The sequence below is a fragment of the Chaetodon trifascialis genome, chromosome 16 (assembly GCF_039877785.1).
Source record: "Chaetodon trifascialis isolate fChaTrf1 chromosome 16, fChaTrf1.hap1, whole genome shotgun sequence".
NCBI classification, from domain to species: domain Eukaryota; kingdom Metazoa; phylum Chordata; class Actinopteri; order Chaetodontiformes; family Chaetodontidae; genus Chaetodon; species Chaetodon trifascialis.
In genome coordinates this window covers 33,960-49,572 of record NC_092071.1, presented here as the reverse complement: position 1 = coordinate 49,572, position 15,613 = coordinate 33,960, and the positions used below count along the sequence as shown (strand labels likewise).

General features: G+C 40.5%; 1 protein-coding gene across 2 annotated transcripts; it reads left to right on the top strand.

Moving 5' to 3' along the window:
- The first annotated feature begins 2,444 nt into the window (after positions 1-2,444).
- Positions 2,445-14,795, top strand: oatx (organic anion transporter X). 2 transcript variants are annotated; one of them, XM_070983803.1, is made up of 16 exons: positions 2,445-2,503; positions 2,869-3,103; positions 3,245-3,409; positions 5,738-5,811; positions 5,895-6,024; positions 6,150-6,253; positions 6,493-6,647; positions 6,849-7,017; positions 7,153-7,276; positions 7,364-7,479; positions 7,711-7,765; positions 8,782-8,941; positions 9,399-9,507; positions 11,803-11,881; positions 13,865-13,992; positions 14,319-14,795. In XM_070983803.1, the coding sequence occupies exons 2-16, from the start codon at positions 3,077-3,079 to the stop codon at positions 14,464-14,466; spliced, it is 1,743 nt and encodes a 580-aa protein (XP_070839904.1). In that variant the 5' UTR covers positions 2,445-2,503; positions 2,869-3,076; the 3' UTR covers positions 14,467-14,795. The 2 variants fall into 2 exon arrangements, with proteins under 2 accessions (XP_070839904.1, XP_070839905.1); XM_070983804.1 differs by lacking the exons at positions 2,445-2,503; positions 8,782-8,941 and having other exon boundaries at positions 3,077-3,103.
- The last annotated feature ends 818 nt before the right edge of the window (positions 14,796-15,613 follow it).

Here is a 15,613-nt window from a genome sequence, read left to right as displayed (position 1 = left end):
GTTTGAGAGAGAGAGAGACCAGCTGTGATGTCACACACTGACAACCAATCAGTGATGAGAGTGCAGACTGTGTTAAAGAGACTCAGTAGGTCACAGTAGAGGACGTGTGTGCTAACATGCTAACAGCAGCTGACAATGATTACAGAGTTTAACTTTATCCTGTTAATGTTCAACATTTAAACTCGATGTTTCGCTGCTCATCATGACTCGACATGATGTATGACATGTTGAGTCATAAAGCATTTGTGGCAAATATTCATGAAACAAAAAACCACCAGTTTAACCCAACAGAAGAACAGAATGAAGGAAATAAATCTATTAAAACCACTGAGGACAAACAAGCTGCATTCTTGAATGTATTGTTACACAAACAAAGACAACAGCCAAATGATAATATTGAATTAATTAATTAATGTAAAGGTTTTGATGTTAAATAATGTCTGTGTTGTTTCATTTTGTGTTGCAAAGATTTATTAAAATCACTTTATACTTAAAACAACAATCATCACAACACTTCGTCTTCGTCATTAAGTAAATGGAAGAAACTAAGTTATAAGTTATATAAAGAAGTCGTGATCAGCACATGACCTGAGATGGAAAAGTCACATGACTACTGACTGAACTGCCACTTCTCATTACTCACGCTCTGAAAAACAGTAAACTTAAATTCATCCAACTCAGTGCACCATGTTTTCCATCCACATGAACACAGTTCAGCACAGTTAGAAGGTGGCCTGGGACGGCTGTAGCTCAGGAGGTGAGCGGTCATCCACCAATCAGGACGGAGGGGGTTGGTGGTTCAATCTCTGAATTCATATGTACGTTGTTTTGGATAAAAGCGTCTACAAATGACTAATTGTAATTGTGATATGAAGGCTGGATCGGAATCCAGGAACTGTTCATCAAGCATGCGTAGGTGTTCATCTGGCAGAGAAGCAGACATTATACCACAAAAGTTGCCTTCAGCAACTTCACTGGTGCCCTTTTAAATTCTCTGTCGATTTCAAAAGTCTGCTGCTCACCTTCAAGGCCCTTCTTAACCGAACCCCTCTGTAGCTTCCTGAACGCCTTCGTAACCAAGTACCCTCCTGTACTCTCAGATCCTCTTCCACTATTCAACTCACGACACCATCTGCATGCTTGACCACCATGGGGTCGAGAGCCCCCGGCCTTTGGAATTCTCTTCAAAAAGATTTTACAATGTTGACTCACTCACCTTCAAATCCTCTCTGAAAACACACCTTTTCAAACTGGCCAATTCTGTCTGATGTGGACTCTGAGTTTTGTTCTGATGATGATTTTATATGTAGTTCTTGTATTAACTTGATGGATGTTAGTGCTCTGAGTTTAGGATGTCTTGAAACATTGCTGCCTGTTTTAACCATACTTTGCAAAGTGTCCCTGAATACTTTGCAACACATCTATGAATAAAATGCATTTTATTATTATTACCTGGATTTCCTGTACTCCTCCAAAGTTTTATTTTTTTTTCTCTTTATGTATATGTTAATGTGTTTTATATATACTGTACATATATTATTGTTTATTGATATATGTGTTGGGGCATTTTGTATATATTATTGTTTATTTATGCATAGTATTAATTTTATTTAGAAACACAATTTAAATTTTTACATACCCAATATGTTTTTATATATGTCTCTCTGTGTTTTTATATATATTTTCAACATGTTTCATATGTGTTTAAAGGGTTAATCTCTGCTCAGTTTGTCCCTGCAGTCTATCTGTTGTGTTCTTGTCTTGTCGTCTGGACCGAAAACGTGCTGAGATGTTTGTTGATTGAAACTCAATTGGATGAATTCCAGAAGAGAAAAACTTCAGAGACTCAGCGAGAAGCAAGAACACGAAAACAAACTGAGGGGACGAGTTTGTAGAGTTACCTCAAGTCACAAAACTCTGGAGGAGGAGGTCTAGAAAGGTCTGCAGGAGGTTTAGGAGAGTTTGTGAAAGTTTTGAACAATTCACAACTTCCTGTTGCTGCAATCCAGTGAACTGTGTGAGGCTTTTATTTCACAATAGTGACAGGAAGTCCTGCATGAGTCAGTAGCTTCATTCAGTCTAGTTTTATTCAGATTAGAAGTTTAATTGAAACGGCTACAGAATATTGATTTTCAAAATTGATTTATCAATTTATGCATGAAAAAATCAGATGGTTTTCTGAGAGAGAGAGAGAGAGAGAGAGAGAGAGAGAGATTATGCTCAACCATTAACTGAAAAACAAATGATTGTTATGCCAAGAAAAACAGAGAGAGGGGGGTCTGTTATGTTGCACCAATGTCTCTCGACCACTTAACAGACAAAATGACACCAGGAGAGAGACAGAGTTTAGGTGTTGACTTTTCTTTTTAGAGTCACTTATTAAGTTCCATGTGTTGATTATCTGCTGCTCCACACTCAACCCGTCTGGCCTCCCATCTCTCAACCCACCCACCCGTCTCTCCACCCCTTCTCAGCCATCCAGTCGTCCGTCAGCCTGCAGACTGTAAGTATGTTTTCTCTGATTTCCAGAGAAAATCCTCTTTTCACTCAGTTTTTATTCAGTTGCAGCTGCAGTAATCCTTTAAGTAGTCTCACCAGACTCCATACAAATTTTTCACCTTCTTAAAGTTCACTATAAAACAACTGCTGCGGCACTCCTGTCCAGTTACCATAAGGGTAAATGACGGGTTTGGAAGTTTGAAACAGTTGAGAAGTTTTGGATTGTTTGGTGGAGATTTGGAACAGTTTTGGTGTTTCATTGTTTGACCGTTGACCTGAACATTTAAACACTTTTGTGGGAGTTCACATTATGAAAAATGAAGCCATTTTACAAGTTTAATTGTTTTTATACATTTGTCTTGTTTTCAGGCTGATTCTGCTGGAACTGAACCTCAAATCCCCAAAACAAGACATCTGTTTTATTATTATTATTATTATTATTATTATTATTCAGTTTACAACTGTATCAGCGGAGGAGATAAAAACATGGACAATCAGTTTTAGGAAATATCTTCCAAAGTTTAATTTTGAACCAAACATATAAGAACAACATAAAATTAGAGATCAAACTGAAGAGATGGGCTTCGCAGATCTGCTGGACGAGGTGAGTGAACTACTACCATAACCTGACTACTGTGAAAATAGTTCCCCTGAACACACCTGTCCAGGTACACCAGGTGTGATGCAGGTGTGTGGTGCAGGTGTGTAACATGTGTTTCTTGTTCCACCCCTTTGCTATGGTGAGGTGGGTGGGTTCGGCAGGTACCAGTGGCTCCATGTGACTCTGATCAGTTTTTCTGGTTTGTTGATGGCGAGTCAAAACCTGCTGAACAACTTCATCTCAGGAACCCCCGCCCACCACTGCAACCTGCCGACAAATCATAGCCTGTACAACCTGTCACACCTCCAGGTAATGTGTTTTTGTCAGATAATACCAGGGAACCTGGTGTGACACCACCAGGTAACCTGTCTCACTGTCAGGTAACTCGTGTGTCACTACCAGGTAACATGTCACACTACCAGGTAGCTTGTGTGATGCTATGAGGTAACTTGTGTCACACTACCAGGTAACCTGTGTGATGCTACCAGGTAACCAATCTTACTACCAGATAGCAGGTGTGACACTACCAGGTTACTTGTGTGACTACCAGTTAACCTTTGTGACACTACGAGGTAATCATTTCACACTACCAGACAATCCAGTGGTGGAAAAAGTTTTTGGACACCCTTAAAATTTTACACAATCTCAAATATTATCATGAAATGTTTGTGGAAAAATCTTTTTTGTGTTTCAAAAGGCGTAGAATCTATATTGGATGCTGGTGTACACAGTCTGGCCTTAGTTTTCTGTTAGAAAAAGTGCCGCTACTCCAGAGAGTTTCATTTTCCTTCTTTATTGGTTCCACACATGAACAACTTACAGGATGTGTTGTGTTGTGGTTTCTTTGTACTCACGCACAACAGACACAAAACGACGATGTGGACGGCCATGACCCAGTTCTGCTTAACGCTGTTCTTCTAAATTCTTTGGTTTACACTTTGAAACAGACCTTTTGATAATCCACCATAGATTTTCAGTGGGGCTCATGTCCGGGGATTGAGCTGGCCCCTCTAAGACCTAAGGCCTTCTGCGTATCCTCACATTAGCAGGAGGAAGATAAAGCTGGAAACTGGACTCATCTGACCACAGAATCTTCTTCCAGTTCCTGGCTGTCCAATTCTTGTGTGCTTGGGTCCAACGACGCAGGGCTAACCTCTCTTTCTCATTGATCAGGGGCTTCTTGACAGCCTTGTAGGACCTTAAGCCATGATCTAAAAGTCGGTCACATACAGTGCAGGTGGAACACTGGACACCAGTTTGGTTTGACCACTGCTGCTGAAGCTCCTGTGATGTCATTCAGTGGTTTTCCCTGCACATGCAGATCAGGATGTGGTCATTTCTTGCTGAGGAAACCCTTGGACGCCCAGATCTTGGTTTGTCTTCCAAGCTGTTGCTTTGTCTGTATTTCTGCAGAGTGTATCCAACTGCTGAAGGACTGCATCTGCACTTGCGGGCTATCTGGCAGTAGCTGTACCCTTCCTGGCTGAGAATCTGTATCTTCAGGCGTGTTTCCTGTCTTAGGTTCCTTGTTTTAGCCATTTTTGTCTCTGAAGAACTTTCAAATGTGCTGGCTTTCAATATACCAATTCAATATACCTTTATTAGTCCCGCAAGGGGAAATTCCAATTCCAATATATAGACATGAAGCACGGCAAGGAAAATTGTGTCTTTTAATAAAAAGCGCAACCTTCATTAGTGGATCACTGGTACCAAAATGTCCAAATACTCAAAATTTCTTTTGTATTTTTATGGAACCAATCAATTTTTAGTTTTTAATGGCTTTTTTTAGGATTTGTTTAGTATTTTGGCTGTGACTGTACTAAAAGAAAGTGCACTTGAGACCTAAGAGTGATTCTTGCAATATTTCACAAATGCACAGGGTGTCCAAAAACTTTTTTCCACCACTGTACGTGTGACAATTACACATAACCTGTCTCACTACCCGGTAACCTGTGTGACACTACAATGTAACATGTCTCACTAGTACCTAACCTGTCCAGATTAACAGTGTAACACTATCAGGTAACCTGTCACATGACAAAGCCACCTGTCACACTACTACATAATCTGTCTCACTGTCAGGTAATATGTGTGAGACTGCCAGGTAACTTGTCTCACAGACAGGTAACCTGTGTAAAACTACTTGCTGTCCTGTGTAACACTACTTTCTGTCTTGTGTGACACTACTAGGTGACATATGAGACTAGCAGGTAACCTGTCTCACTACCAGATTACCAGTCTCTCTACCAGGTAAATTTGTGATCACATACAGTTTTTGCTGTGAACTTCTGAAGGATGTCTGTGCATCTGTCCAAGGTAAATGCAGACAAACATCTTTAATCCAGGTGATATGCCCCCCCCCCCCCCTCCCCCCAAACTACTTCTTTGTGCACTCTATGTGATCACAGCCTAACCTGTCTCACTTACGGGTAACCAGTGTTGCACTACCAGGTAATTTGTCTCACTACCAGGTAACATCTGTGACACTCCCAGATAAACTGTCTCACTATCAGGTAACTTGTCAAACTATCAGGTAACCACTCTGTGTGATTAGACTAACTAAGGAATTGGTGTATTACTGCAACAGATGATTGTGATTGGTTTGGTTGGTTGGATGATTGTGATTGGTTGTTTCAGGTGGATGAGAAGCAGCTACTGAGAGCTTTCATCCCTCTGGACTCTTCAGGAAATAAACTGGACCGCTGCAGGAGGTAAAAGTTGTTCTTTTTGCTTATGTCTTTTCCATGTTGAATTGTGCTGATTCCTACATCACATCCTGTTCTTACTTGTTCAGGTATGTGGAGCCTCAGTGGCAGCTGTTAACCGCTAACAACTCAGGTAATGTTAGCCAGCTACAGACGGAAGGATGTGTGGACGGATGGACATTCGACCGGTCTGAGTTCCTTGCCACCACCGTGTCTGAGGTAATGAGAGGAAACCTGGTCACTGATATTCATCAACACTGAGGTTAATGAGGTGATACGTAGATTACATTCATCACACTCACTCTTTCCTTGACTGTCTGGATGAATCTGCCTCTCTCTCTCAGTGGGACCTGGTGTGTTCTCTGCGTCCTCTGAAACAGATGATTCAGACCATCTATATGGGTGGAGTTTTAGCAGGAGCCATGATCTACGGCGGCCTGTCTGACAGGTGATACTCACCTGCTGAAACTGTAAACATATATATAGCCATTCAAGCTATGATGATGATGATGATGATGATGATGATGATGATGTTGATGTGTACATTTCTTAGTAGCATCTTTCTTCTTCATACCTGTGCATCTATTGTAGGTGCACCATAAAATCAAAGCAATCAGAATCTTTTTCTCTCTCTCTCTCTCTCTCTCTCTCTCTCTCTCTCTCTCTCTCTCTCTCTCTCTCTCCCAGATTTGGGAGGCGATCTGTCCTTATTTGGTCATACCTGCAGCTGGGCGTGCTCGGTTGTAGCTCTGCCCTCTCCCCCTCATACACTGCCTACTGCGTTTTTAGGTTTCTGAGTGGGATGGCAGTGTCAGGAATCATCCTTAATGGAGTCTCACTGAGTACCAGTCTACTTGTATATCAGTCTGTCTGTCTGTCTGTCTGTCTGTCTGTCTGTCTGTCTGTCTGTCTGTCTGTCTGTCTGACTGACATAAACTACAGGTTCAGTTTTTTACATGTTTGCTGTTTTATTCATTTTCCATGGAAACAAAGTGACGTCCTCAGAGGTTGATCAACCTTGCTGTCTACCTGTCTGTCTGCAGAGGTAGAGTGGATTCCAACCAGAGAGAGGACATTAGTGGGCACACTTACCTCCTTCTCCTTCACATTTGGTCAGATGATCCTGGCAGGGCTTGCCTACTGGCTGAGAGACTGGAGGAAGCTGCAGTTGGCCATCTGTGCCCCTCAGATCCTGTTCTTCGCCTACAGCTGGTCAGTGTAGACTTTCAAAATAGATGTCTCAAATCAATCTACTCACACTCTTATTGGTCAAATGAATGTTGCAGAATTTACACTGATTCGTTGATTGGTTTGATGTTCTCATCCTTCTGCTCTCTGATTGGCCAGGTGGTACTCAGAGTCAGCGCGCTGGTTGGTTTTGAACCGTCGGTCTGATGAGGCATTAAGGACTCTTCACAGAGTTGCTCGAATCAACGGGAAATCTGAGATAATTGACAAGTTAACACTGGAGGTAACCTGCCTGTCTGTCTACCTGTCTGTCACATAAATATGTGTGCTATTCAATCAGAAGCTGAGATAAATCTCATGTAACCTGCAGGTTCTGCATTCTCACATGAAGAAGGAGATTGAGTCAAGTAGTTCATCATACACAGCATATGACCTCCTGAGGACCAGAGGGATGAGACGTATCTCCATCTGTCTGGTTGCAGTCTGGTCAGAAAATACACCTGCTCTACCTTTATTTACATTCATTCACCTTTATTTATTTGTTTATTGTTATTCAAAAACAACAAATGAGGTTAATTTCAAACCACAATAGATCGCAGAAAGGTTTTACAATTTGTTCTTTGTCCCACCTGACACAGAGACAGAATACATATATCTGTCTGTCCATCTTTTCTCCTCTCATCTACTTGTCCATCATCAGTCTGTCATCCTCTGCAGGTTCTCCACCAGTTTTGCGTACTACGGTTTGGCGATGGACCTGCAGAAGTTTGGGGTAAGTCTCCTGATTAGCATCAATGCTACATGTTAGCTAGGAGCTGCTGAAAACTTCCTGTGCGTCCCACTCACCTGATACCTGAGGCTCAGATCATGAGGGATGAAAGGTACAGATGGGAAAGACTGCAATCATTATGACTTTTAAGTCTCTGTAATGTTAGATGAAAATATATTATGTAGTAGTGGGACAATGATTGATCACAGACTCACCTTCCAATCAAACAGTGAAACCATCTTTTCCAAATGTCAGCAGCGTCTCTTCTTCCTGAGAAAGCTTCGCAGACTCCAGGTTCATCAGTCCGTCCTTTTTACAAATACTTCATTGAATCTGTAATCACCTTCAACACATCAGCCTGGTTCGGTTCACTATCTAACATCCATCGCAACCCACTAAACAAAATCATAACAATGAGCAGTAAAATAATCGGTCTGGAGCAGGAATCACTCATCCACATTTACAGAAGGCTTAAATTAAAAGGTACACACAGCCTCAGATATCACTCACACACTGCACAGCCATCACAGTCTGCTGCCCTCAGCTCTGACATACAGATCATTTGCATTCAGGACTAAGAGAGCCACGTCAAGCTTTGTACCACATCCATCCGGCTCATGAACGCCTGACTTATGTATGTACATGGTTGTTTACTCCACTCCTTTAACTCGACCAGGGATTGCTCTTATTTATTTATTTATTAACTATATTTTTAACAATTGTTTTTATCATATGTGTTTATTGTGCATGCAGGCTTTATTTTCTTCTCTCCAATTTTTACTGTTAATTGATGGTTGATCGTTGTATTTGTTGATTGATTGTGGTATATTGTGTTGTGTTCCTGGTTACGTGAACTGTACACGCACTGATGCTCTGCACATGAAGCTCCTAACGGATAAATAAAGTTCTTTGAAGTTGAAATATCAGCTGGCCAGAAGAAGTCACCTGTCTACTCTTCTTCTCCTCCTATTGGCTGGTTCATACTGAGCTGTCCTCCTATCACCTGTTGGTTGTTCCAGGTGAGTATCTACGTGATACAGATCATCTTTGGAGCCGTTGATTTTCCCGCCAAACTGTTGGCTTTGGGCATGCTCAGTTACATGGGGAGGAGGGTCTCTCAGGCAGCCTGTCTCTTCCTGTCGGCCCTCATCATCTTTGCCAACATCTTCGTCCCCACAGGTAACAAACACCAACACACACACACACACACACACACACACACACACACACACACACACACACACACACACACACACACACACACACACACACACTAAGGGCTAGGACCTCAGGATCAGGTTTAAGGCTTTAAGATCTGTAGTTCAGGAGCGAATGTGACTCATCCTGAGTTTGATGATCCCACACCTGGAAACTGCACCTGCTAAGCTCTCCTCCTTCATTCTCACAATACACCTGGAGTTTCACACCAGAAAAGGACTGTTCAATGAGCTGCTGTCTTTGTAAATCAGGAGCTGAACACATTTAACGTGAACCACATTGCACACTTCATGGCACTGAACCAGATTCTTATCTGAACCCTAAAACCAATGTGAGAGCCAGACCAAATGTTCTCACTGCTCCTCACAAAAATGGACATACACCAGCACACACACTCATAATATTCTTGCCCCACCAGACATGCAGACCATCAGGACCACCTTGGCATGTCTCGGTAAAGGTTTCACGTCAGCCTCCTTCACTGTTGTCTACCTGTACACAGGAGAACTCTACCCCACCGTCATCAGGTGAGACTGCAGGTTCAAATCGCAACAGCAGGAACTGTCCACCTATTTGAGAAGTCGTTACCTGATTGTTGAATTAATGCATTGTCCCGTTTTCATGGAAGACTACAAATATAGAAATATTTGGAGCTCTCCAGTTTTAGGTCAAAACCACTGACATCTATTCTTTGTAAATATGAAGAGAAGTGTTTAACATAGTTATTTGATGTCTGTTTTAGTTAATTAACACTGCTGGTCTACATGTAGTATGGAGTATACATGTGTGTACCAGATGACGTCACTGGACTACCACAATATTAATGTGAAAAAATGCTTGGAAGAACATTTGGGTCTACCAGGTAATCAATAGTCAGTTCGAGTCAGCCAGTTGATCGAGAGAACAGTCCAAAGTAGTGTAACTTCCTAAGCATTAACAGTTAACACAGACATTAAAAATTCAACAGAAATTTGACCTGTTTTTTTCAGCCCTGGCCACAATTTGCATAAAAATGTGAGATTCTTTTGTTGGAATCTGGACTGAACTGTTCATAAAGCTCCTTCAGATTTTCATAGCTGCATCTGAATGACCAGTTACACGTCTCATGTTGGCATGCTCGGTGCTGTAGTAGTGCATGTTCGTTTGTTGCAAACTGATTCAAGCTATTTGTGTCAAATAAGAAATTATTCAACACGTTCTCCCCCTGATTTGTCACATATGTGAGCCCTGTCTCCTAATAATTACGTTCATGTACAACTAATTAGCAACTGCGAATATATTTCTGAGGGAAATGTAGGCTCATGTTTACCGAATAATATTATTGACATCATGAGAAGTGGATACTGAAATGTTCACTGACACTGGATTTCATTTGTTAGGAACCCTTGCAGTAAACTATCCACTCACACTGACTACAGCAATATTCAGCTTTATTACAGGAACACCTCCCTTGGGAGGTGCCCAGGGGGCATCCTTACCAGATGCCCGAACAAGTACTCTAACTTGTGCCTACATATTTGTTGTTGACATAAACTTTGAATCTGTAAAATTAGGTACTAGCAACAGGTTAATTAACGCTTACTTCCATGAATATTCTGTATCACAGTGACTCTGATGAAATGTTGGTCTCTGAGCATTGTCAGAAGAGCTCCTGGTGTTTTCTGCCAGAAAAAAAATGCTTTTGTCGACACAGCCCCTTACAAAGCTGCAATTGTTAACTGCACATTAAGCTGCATTTTCTTCTTCTGAACTTCTGTTCTGAAAAGTTTTTTTTTTCTGTCATTTGCAGCACTGTGTGATATATTTTTGACTGGACCTCAGCAGCTGAAGCCAGCCCTATAAATAGGGTTAGGGGTTAGGTCTGTCCCTGACTTACTGACGTTACCCCCATGGGTATTTGAGTGATGCCCTTTTGCCTGTTGCTCTCTTCAAAATTAAACTTAATTGGCGTGTGTGTGCTGTGTTTTGTACAGTTTGTAGTCTGTGGATTCCCCAGATGACAAAAAAGAGGATTGTTTGCTAACATTGATTAGGTTGGAATCAAAGAGGATACCTCAGTTTTGTTGGAAAATAAAAAGTGAGGATTTTAAATTTGTATGGAGATTTTCAAGTCAGCAGACATCCAGTTTTTAATGACCAGTAAACAGTATTTGGTGAAGAGAATCATGGGGTTTTCAGTCGTTACTGTGCTGTCAGCATAAAAGTGGACGGTAATGCCTCTAAGTGACATCACCAAATGGGAGAATACATAAAGAAAATTAGAATCGGTCCCAAGATGGAGTCCAGGGTCACTTCAAAGTGAAACATGATCACTAATAGAAGCTAAACATTTACAGTTTGACAAGTAGGGGATAAACCACTGAGGGCCGCCCCAGATGAACCCACCTAGTGCGTATCGTCTGAAACCTGAATGAAAAATTTTCTTTAATGTGCTTTGCAATTGCACACATAACAGTAATACGCACATAGTATGTAGCATTATAGAAAAAGGTATAAAAATATCTAAATGTAATTGCACAGAAATTGAATGTCAAAGGAAGGAATTGCACAAGATTGTTGCTCAATTTAAAGGATATACAGGATGTATAAGATATATATATATAAGAATAGGTTTGCAGACTGATATACGTACAGTATATATATGTAATGACATGATATAAATACTTAATATATGAGTGTGTGTGTAGAAAGAATTATTGCAGAGTATAAATATCAATGTGTAATGTGCATATAATTTAATATACATATATGTATGTTAGAAATCTGTACACATTATAATGGGTATGTAATGTCTGCTGTGTGTGTGTGTCTTGTGTTTTCAGGCAGACAGGAATGGGTTTTGTCTCTACCATGGCGAGAGTCGGCAGCATGGCGGCCCCCGCCGTCCTTATCCTGGATGAGGTGACATCACTGATCCCAATCTCCTTTACAAACCATAATATTAACATAAACAAATTAATTAACCATTACTCTTTTTTATACTCTTTTTTCATACAATCCATGAAATCAATCTAAATGTAGTGAAAGGTGAAGATCCATCAAAGAATAAATATTCGAATGCACTCAACTGATCTCATTCAATTCAATTCAATTCAATTTTATTTGTATAGCCCCAAATCACAACAGCAGTTGTCTCAGGACACTTTCCATATAGAGCTGCTACAGACCGAGAACCAACAATCTCATTCAGCTTGAAATTCTTGATTTAATTAATTCTTGATAAGTACACCCATTGATCCAGAGGACACTGCTGCCTTGCCTATGTGTGAAAAGCACGCACGGATGTGATAGTGCAGTACCAGTAGGGGGCTATGATGATGGAGTCCAGTGTGCATCAGGGGGTGGCAGTTGGGTTAGAGCCATGAACCACACGAATGACCAATGCTGATAGCGTTAAGATCGTAGTTAATTTAAACCAAACCATGATCCGTCCCTACTGAACTAAGTAGTTTTGTGAGCTAACCCTGATCAAATTGTGACCATCACCTGAAATGTTTCTCAGCCGCAAATTTGAAAGGTGTTTTATGCGAAACGTGACACAGACACTGTGGACCAGCAGGTGTTTTTACAGACTTTGGTATATAAATGTTGTTTTAATGAGGAGAGACAAGTGAATGAAGTAAAGATAATTGTTTATTATGACAGATGATATGTGGTAAATAAGTCTTAATTAAGGCACTTAGACTGCACAGGGGCATTGTCCTGAGCAGCAACATGATAAATCCCCAAAAATACGGAGCGCAAACCCCCCAAAACCACAGCCTAATATTTCCCCCAAGGAATGCTTACTTAACAAGCAGGAAAGAAACAGCCCCTAATTAAACAAACAAAAGTGGCATAACCTGCTAAGTTTAAACCTAAAAAAGTGCATTACAGAAAAAAAATTGACAGAAGTGATTAAAAAGCTGTAACCAGCTCCATAAATTAGGTGCCGAGGTTAGCTATGAGTCAAAATAACAGGAAACAAGTAGAAAAGGATTTAAAAAACAGGCATAAAACCTAACACCATCAGCAGATAAATGCATCATGTATTAGAGAATCAGTATAAACGTCACTTACAGAGTAATTTCCCTTTCACAGACACTTGATAATGGTTCAACAGAATTGTTACAACCGTTTTAGAAAACATGAAGAAAATGTGGAAAATGCATTGATTAAAGCAAAGAATCGATTGGACCACTAATGCAAATTGGCCTCCATGTCTATAAATGCAGAATTATTGCAGCTGAACGTTTTGAAAAGGATTTTTTTTTTTTTTTACTTATTTTACTCTTTTCAAGTGTAACTGTACTGATGATGCTTTCAGCCAAGATGCATCTTTCTTTTCAAACTGCGATGGAGTGAAACAGTGGTTTCAAGAAACCCTTCTCATGGAAGAGTTCAGAAATACAGGCCCGTCTCTTATACATGTGCCTTCAAATAAATACCTGTTTCCCTTATATTTGGGGGAAATCCAGGCCCATATATAAGATTTACGGTGATTTTCCTCATGGATCTCCTTGTCTTCCAGCCTGTCTCTCTCTCTCTCTCTGTCTACCAGTCTGTCTCTCCCTCTCTACCTGTCCTCTCTCTGTCTGTCTCTCCATATGCCTGTCTGTCTCTCTGTCTGTTTACCTGTCGATCTCCTTGTCTTCCAGCCTGTCTGTTTCTTTCACTCTGTCTGTCTGTCTGTCTGTCTGTCTGTCTGTCTGTCCGTCCGTCTGTCTGTCTGTCTGTCTGTCTGTCCGTCTGTCTGTCTGTCTGTCTGTCCGTCTGTCTGTCTCACATTATGAGCAGCTCTTAAACTTTCTGACTGAACAAACTCAGCTGATTGAATGAATGTCTACAGTTGTATTGACGTCAGCATCAGTAATGCTAACAGTACTGATGGACTTCATCTCTCAGGTACTCCCTGCTCTGCCCAGTGTCGTGTATGGGGGGGCAGCGGTGTTGGCCAGCTGTTTCGCCTGCTTCTTGCCAGAGACGCTTAATGTACCACTGCCTGACACCATCGAGGATGTGGAAGAGAAATGGTGAACTGATGGCTAACTGTTATCTTAGCAGTACTAGCCTCATTACCAACATTAGTATCATCAGCTGTATTTGCATTGTTGGCTTCATTAGCAGTATTAGTTGGATTTGCAGTATTAGCTTCATTAATAGCTTTGGTTTTATTAGCAGCAGTAAGCTTCATTAGCAGTGTTGCCTTAATTAGCAGTTCCCTCTGAAATATCAGAGCAAAGTGATGCTAATGCTAACAGGTTCCTGAGCTAGTTACACTAATAGTCTTAGTTATCACCAACCTGATCAATAACTAGTAAAAAACGAATGCCAGTAACTGAAATCTGTTTGTATGAAGGTCTGGAAGAAAGCCCGCCCCCCAACATCAAGAGGGCGTGTCATTGCAAGAGGGCGGGGCGCCTGTGCCTGACAGCGTGATCTTGACGGAAGGCGTGGCTTTAAAAGAGCTGAAGGATGCAGAGGGGACCGGACTCAATGCCCTCTGACCAATCACACAACATTACACTCAACCGGTCAGATGGCTGAAGTCATACACGGCGAAAAGAATGAACCAATGAGAATCAAGATATGACTCAGTCTTTCTTTTTTCCAGAAAATTTATTTTACTGAGAAAAAATGACACAATTTCACTTTTAAACATATTTTGAATTAGTTTTAATAAAAGTCACATATGACTATACATTTATTAATTAGATGTAAATGAAGGCACAGCAATGACGTCAGAAACTTTTAAAGAGTTTGTGTTCCTAAAAATGATAAATCAATAATCTGTAATTTGCTTTAACACACTAATAAAACTGTGATTAATATGAGATGACTGCCATTGTTTCTAATTTTAAGAACCAGTTTTTAGTCATATGGGTGAATATGAGTAAATATCTGATCATGAGTCACATGATCAGATATTTACCTCAACAAAAGTAGAAATATCACAGTGTATTAATACTCTGTCTATTGATTACTTTAGTAAAAGTATGTAAGCCTCCTAATATATAACAACAAAGTGAAAGTAGCTGTTATTCCGAATAATAATTATAGGTTCATGGTTTTAGCCATTGATATCGTTGGATGACACTTAAGGCATCTGTAGTTTCTCCATTTGTATTTTAATTGTGCTTAGTTACTTTTTTATTTTCACGCAAAAGGAAACAAAGCAAATAGAAACAGAAGAAAGAGAAAACTGTATTCAAAACTGTTGAATTATACAAATGATAAATATAACACGACTATAGTTTTTGCCCATTGCTTGAACACTACTGACATGCTTAGACCAAAGTAACAAAACTTGACGTTTTTGTTATTTCACCTTAAACACAGTGTAACCAAACCCTAAACAAAAGTGCTGCTTTGCACTTTACTTGCAATTCTGCAACACACTTGCTCCTTTATGCAACACACTTGCTCCTGCACACTACACACTATTTCATACATAAGACACTCGGTTCATAAATGAACTCTCAGGGTACCACTGGGAAAACACATCCATTCAAAATACAAAAGACACTGGGTAATTGGAAATACTCAGACACACCTGAAAATACTTACTTACAAAACTGAACACCAGCCAGCCACAAATAGGGGGGGTTAAGGGTTATTTTTGTTTCATTTTCGCTTTACTGCATGTACTGTACT

Coding starts and splice junctions, on each gene's coding strand:
- oatx (XM_070983803.1), top strand. CDS start 3,077: ATGGGCTTCGCAGATCTGCTGGACGAG. Junction 7,018..7,152: donor CTGTTCTTCGCCTACAGCTG/GTCAGTGTAGAC, acceptor CTGATTGGCCAG/GTGGTACTCAGAGTCAGCGC. Junction 7,766..8,781: donor TGGACCTGCAGAAGTTTGGG/GTAAGTCTCCTG, acceptor TGGTTGTTCCAG/GTGAGTATCTACGTGATACA.